The sequence below is a fragment of the Manis pentadactyla genome, chromosome 14 (assembly GCF_030020395.1).
Source record: "Manis pentadactyla isolate mManPen7 chromosome 14, mManPen7.hap1, whole genome shotgun sequence".
Taxonomy (NCBI): domain Eukaryota; kingdom Metazoa; phylum Chordata; class Mammalia; order Pholidota; family Manidae; genus Manis; species Manis pentadactyla.
Genome location: NC_080032.1, coordinates 66,344,446 through 66,350,615, shown reverse-complemented (window position 1 = coordinate 66,350,615; position 6,170 = coordinate 66,344,446). Strand labels below are relative to the sequence as shown.

The following is a 6,170-nucleotide window of genomic DNA, read 5'->3' as shown; positions in this document are numbered from 1 at the left end:
ATATGATTGGAAAAACAAAGTTGTGAAATAAAGACTAACTTTATTAGGTAGAGCATCTACTTTATGCAGAGTGGCCAAGGAATCCTCTCTGAGGATGATATATTGGGCTGAGATATGGAGGAAGAGTAAGAAAGTTGATGAGAAGTTCCCAAGCAGAACCACTATGAGAACAGATGCTGGCATCCACAGCCTAGGGGGGTCATTGAAGTTCAATTTGAACTGGACTCCAAGTTCTATAAGAGCATAGGCACTGATATCCTGCTCAATATTGTATTCTCAGCACAAGGGTAGCATTTAAAACTAAAAAAAAAAAATCTTGAATAAAATATATGATGTGGTCTAAGCGACTCAAACTTTGGTGTCCAAATAACAGTAAGAAAAGATAAGCACAGTTAGAATTTGATCCAATCAATGCTGTGAAATAGTCGAAGGTGACCTTTGGTAATATCCGCCTCCAACACATCTCATCTTTCCTTCCCCTCATCTCAGGCACCTGCTTTGAGTCACTTTCTCCCAGAGCATTGTACTCAATCCAACTATCAAGAAGTCCCTCTAAAGTTATATTACACTCAATCTCAGAAAGGCATCTGTGTTGAATGAATTACTGGCATAGTGACATGCTCATGGGTCATGACCTTTTTTGATACCTGCCTATAAGGATTTTGAAGGAGTTGGAGAAAGGTCGGTCAAAAGTCCCTTATTAGGAGCTTTGCTGTCATGGTAAAAGAAAGTTTATTGTTACTAGAACATGAATTTTATCCTCTGGAAATGCCTCAGAGCCTATCAGAATTTAGCCTTGAGCATAATGAGGCAATCCCAGAGAGCAATGACACTTTAGGGAATCTGTGCCCAACTCTGAACTCTATTTGGAGGCCTTGGGTGGGGCTTATTTGCAAATAGCAGCCAAATAAAGCCTGACAAATTTGAGAGATCTCAGGGACCAGGCTGAGGGCAGGGAGCTGGGCACAGCAGAGCCCCTAAGATTTGTCCCTCACTATGGGGAAAGACAGACTACCTTGTTCATGTCCCATGCTCTTTCTCCTTGTCCTGTTTTCTACCAATCCCTCAGACTCGGCAGAACCGTAAGTCTCACTCAAAGCTCTGTCCTCAAGAGTACATTATTTATTTCAGTCTCTCCCTTATATCTTTTCATTGCCTTTCCTATTAAATGCTACCCTTTCATTCCTTAAGATACCTTCGAATCATAAGAAATTAATCATAAATGATTAATACCTTTTTTCTTTCATTTATCTTGCACTCTTGAAATAATATTTTCATTGGACCATAGTCATGGATATAATAAGTAGTCACTAGGAAGCATAATTTTTCAGACACAAAAACCTCAGATCCCACCTTCACAGAATCATTCTTTTGGGTATAAAGTATTGACTATAAAAAAATGTATAGTGGGGTGCAATTTAATACATTTTGTAGGTCATATGTGTAGAGAAAGTATAGCTCCTTTATTTTTCAATAACTTATTGAATCTTCATAAAAAGCCCTAGCAAATGGTAATGTTGGCTGGGGGTGAGGGAGAAAGGGGAGTAATTTTAATCCTATTCAGTAGCAAAATTGGTGAAATCCAGTACGTTACGGCTTCTCTTCCACCTTTTCGCAGTTCCTCCCAAGGCAGTACCTGGAAGGCCATGACCTCCATTACTTCCCGGTGGAGGCGAGCCAGAGCCCTTGGGGCTGAGAGCTGCCTGTCTTCCATGGCTACTGTTCATCTGGCTGCTTCTGACCTGCTAACATTCAGCTGAGTCTTCAGCCATCTGGTTTACCTTTGCTTCTTGACCAAGAAGTCCAGAAGTCCTCTCTGACTCACCTCAGCTCTTTCTCATCCTACAGAACTGCCAACTTCCCACAGCACCCTGCTTCCAATCCCGTGGCTGATGCTCCAGCACAAGCTCTACTGCAGGGTCATCTTTCCCTTTTGCAGTTCAGGACTGCTTGAGGTCCCTGCGCTCCACCCAGCTGCCGTTACATTCTTTCTGGAGAGCTGTCAGATTCTTAGGTGCAATAACAATGCACAGGCACTGAGGTGTCCTGGGCAGTTAAACTTCCAGCCCTCCTTTGCCTACTCACCCTGGAATCCTGCCTTTGATTCAGCTGCCTTCCACATTGATACAGGGCAGAACTCCAGAGTCCTAAATGGGGAGAGGCAAAGACACTTTCCTCTGTGTGTTGCCTTAGTCCACTTAACACAGTTGGCCCTCTCCAGGCTAAAGCACAGGAAACAGAAATCAGAACTCCAACCAACTCACTTTCATATGGTCTCCAGGCTTCTATGATGAACAATTTCCCCTAACCAGTAGGGGTACATTTCTCTTCCATCACCTTCCATCTCTTCTACAACTACGGATGGCACCACCTCCCACTGCATTCCACCCAGACAGCGTTGGTAAAAGGGGGTTAAGGTTTTGAGTACAGGTTGAATTGATGAAGCAGGTGGTATTTATTGGGGTTGGAAACGTTAAGCAGTGTATGTTTCCAGCCTTACACAACATAGGACTATTCTGTCCATTGAAAACTATCAGTTTATATCATGGCAACCATTTGACAAAGACCAACCCCCATGGCCTAGTTGTCATAAATAAAAGTGCTACCTTCTTACTAATGAGAAAACCTTGCCTCATCCCTCCAGCATTATTAGCACTTGAGGTGATAAATGCAAGATACTGCCCACAAGATCCAGTCACTATTCTCCCTTGCCTTGGGGCAGGAAGCTTTAGAGCAGGGGAATATGATGGAAAAGAGGAAATTTAAAGTCATCAGTTTATTATTTGCAAAATTTAGTCACTCCTACAAAGGCAAATATTTAAAATGCAAACATCCATGATTGAGTAATATATGAAAACATTTTAGTTGCTTATTTACAGATAAAATCTTAAGCAAATTATTCCATTTTGATGGATCCTAATTTCAACATCTATTAAATGAAAACTAATCAAACCTTTGTGAAGTAGTTGTTTGAAATATCAAATACAAATGGAACTAACTCATTCAATTGTGATATCAATCAGGCTTAAAACTAATAAAAATAAAGCAAGTATAGTGAATAAATTATAATGTACTGATGCCTTCTTTCTATTAAGATCAAAGAACTAGAGGGGGAAGTGTTAAAATGATAAATTTTTAAATCATTTATCATATCTTTGAAAGAGATTGTTCAGGATATCAAAAACACCCAGATGCTAAAAAGGCACTGGCTGACAGGTATTATTTGAATTATCATGGGTAGTTACTTAACTGCTCTGAGCCTCTTGGCTTCAGAACAAAACCTTAGCATTTATGCAATTAAAAAATTTATGATTTTAATTATTTAAGAGTGATGCTAAAGATTCATGTCATATAGTTTTGCCAAGAAACAGCTTAAAACACACACAGCAAGACTGATGAGCTGGAGCAGACCCCTTGGAGAATGGGAACCAAACTGAACTTCCAGATTCCACAGCTAAGCTGTCCTTGCTATTCCCTGCTCCTGTCTCACGCCTATTCACCTTGCAAAGTGATAACATTGAGTTTCATGTGTCAAATTGCCTGTTGTTGTATTTTTAAGGGTGAGAGTTCATGGTGGGGGTGGAAGGGATAGGGTAGTAAAACAATACAAGAATAGTTATTTTTTTCTTAATTGCAAATTAACCCTATAAATAAATGACTTAAACTGTGTGATTTACTGATTTAGTGAGAAAGCAGAGTTTTATCTTACTGTTATACATTTAAATATAGGGAGTGGCAAGGATCTCATGTTTTAGCTCTTATGAACATGAAGAATATAATTTATGTACCTTATAAAAGAATGGATAGAACTGTGACCAGAAAATGGTGTGAGAGGAGAGGAGGGACATAAGAAATAGAGGAAACACATCAATGCAGTCAAGGCAAGAAAGTAAATCTCACATAAAAAAATTGCCATACTTCAGAGTAATGAAATGTATTCAGGAATTTAAATGAAAGAGACTGAAAAAGAATACATGAACATGTTTTTTAACAAGAAAAGATAATTTATCCACCTACATTGGCTTAACACAAGCATACATTTATGAACATAGTATGAACAATATTAGTATTAAAATATTAATTACCTCAGACTAGGAATGAAGAATGGTAATCAAACATGGGGTGCACTTGTGTGGTGTGTGTGATGTGTAAATTATTAGTAAAAGTAAAAACTTGATTTAAAAAATTATTAATGTTGGCCAAGCTATATCTGAGAATCCTAAGAGAAATAGCAAATATGTTGTTTTTCAGCATTGCCACTATTAAGAAAATCATTTTACATATACATATATGTTTTGTTTCATTTTCTTTTGTTTTGCTTTCTTAGCCATTGGAGTCAGTAGGAGAGGAAGAATTGGGTAAATGCACTAGAAATCATATGTCAAAGAGAGGTTGTAGCTAAGTACATATATGTATTTTATTTAAATTTATATAAATAGATACATGTTCACTGAAGTTCTTTCAGGTGAATTTGTATAAACCCAGTCGTGGTGTTCATGCACAAGGGGTGTTTATTTAGAAAGATGTTAATGTAAATCTTTTTATAAAGTGAATAATCACCCACAATTTATTATGTATGGGCGCTCTTATGGAAATGTATGCAGGAATCCAGATATCAATTCTCTTTAAAACAAAGAAAGCCTATAAAATTGTAACACCTTGGAAGCCGAAGTCCAGTAGATTGTGTGGCCGAGGCACCACGGAGGAGTGGAAGATACAGTTCTTTTGCCAGATGGTGATAGAACCTTCCTCTTTTTGTTCTTAGTCCACTGATTCTTGGTAAAGATTCAGTTGTAGCAATAAACACATATTGTTAAGGAAAATACATTTATGTTTTGCAAATGCTTGCTTATGCTCCGATTTTCTCTTGAGTTTAATCGTCTTCTCTTCCCAGGCAGTATATGGTGCTGGTTCCCTCCCTGCTCTACACCGGGACCCCTGAGAAGGGCTGTCTCCTTCTGAGCCACCTGAATGAGACAGTGACTGTAAGCGCTTCCCTGGAGTCTGTCAGGGAGAACAGGAGCCCCTTGAATCTCTTCACCCACCTGGTGGCAGAGAAAGACTTACTCCACTGTGTCTCCTTCACTGTGAGTACCGGCTGCCAGTCTTTTCTGATATATCATACTGAATCCCGGTGACGGAGAGCTGGCGTTGAATCCCCCCAGAAATGACTTTAAGAATGTTTAGCAAGGACATCAGAAATGATGGAAGAGTGAGTTTTCAGCTACTAAGGAACAAAGCATACATTTTCCACCAGAGTACGAGAGAAATATTTTTCTAAATCCCATAATTCAATTTAAGTCCTAGAAAAATCCTATTAGCCACAGAAATCATATGTCAGAGAGAGGTTGTTCTAACTTTGATATATAACCATCTCTTAAAAGCCAGAGCTGGTCAGTGCCTAGAAAGAGATTATACAAAACTCTTATGTTAGGAGAGCATGTAGCTTATGAAGAGATGTTAGGTGTCTTTGTCCTCGGAATGTGTAAATGGTGCAAGATCCGAGCAAGCACCCAGGATCTCTTTGAGGTGGCCCAACTCAGGATACTCAGCTCTTATATTTTCCCGTATTTTTACAGAGATGTTTCTCTCCATGCCTTCAGAATATATATGCTCTGTTAAAGAGTATAATTTAATAAGTAGAGGTCCAACTAAGCTATATGAAGATTTGGGTTTTCCTGATATATTGGGTTCTTACTGATATTTCTCCTATATATTTTATTATTATCTCCACTTTTATATATGGAGACATACTCATACCTACCTAGCCTTGGTAAAGCTCGAAAGGCGACAGAACACGGTAATGGCTGAAGGATACAGAGGGAGGAGTCTGGTCCCTCATGTATTCGTTGTTCTTTAGCTCCCAAGGATCTCAACCTCTTCAGAGGTGGTGTTCCTCACTGTCCAGATAAAGGGACCAACACAGGACTTCAGGAAGAGGAACACAGTGCTGGTAAAGAACGCTGAAAGTCTGGTCTTTGTCCAGACAGACATACCCATCTATAAACCAGGACAGACAGGTATGTAGGGAAATTCACTGGTGGGGGCAGCCCCGAGGAGAGTCCACTTCCTCGGCAGCTTTTCCAGCCAAAGTTGCCATTCTCCCACTCTCTCAGTCTGCTATTACCCACGTGTTCTGCTCTATCATGTCTGAGTCTTACCAGGGAATT

The 6,170-nt window shown here is 39.5% G+C and overlaps 1 protein-coding gene across 1 annotated transcript in view; it reads left to right on the top strand.

Annotated features, from left to right (window-relative positions):
• The first annotated feature begins 961 nt into the window (after positions 1-961).
• PZP (pregnancy zone protein) overlaps positions 962-6,170 on the top strand; it is an 81,035-nt gene continuing 75,826 nt past the window's right edge. The window contains exons 1-3 of the mRNA XM_057491282.1: positions 962-1,082; positions 4,895-5,087; positions 5,861-6,020. Of these exons, the coding sequence (XP_057347265.1) occupies positions 997-1,082; positions 4,895-5,087; positions 5,861-6,020 (439 nt within the window). The 5' untranslated portion in view covers positions 962-996. The remainder of the gene's footprint in view (positions 1,083-4,894; positions 5,088-5,860; positions 6,021-6,170) is intronic.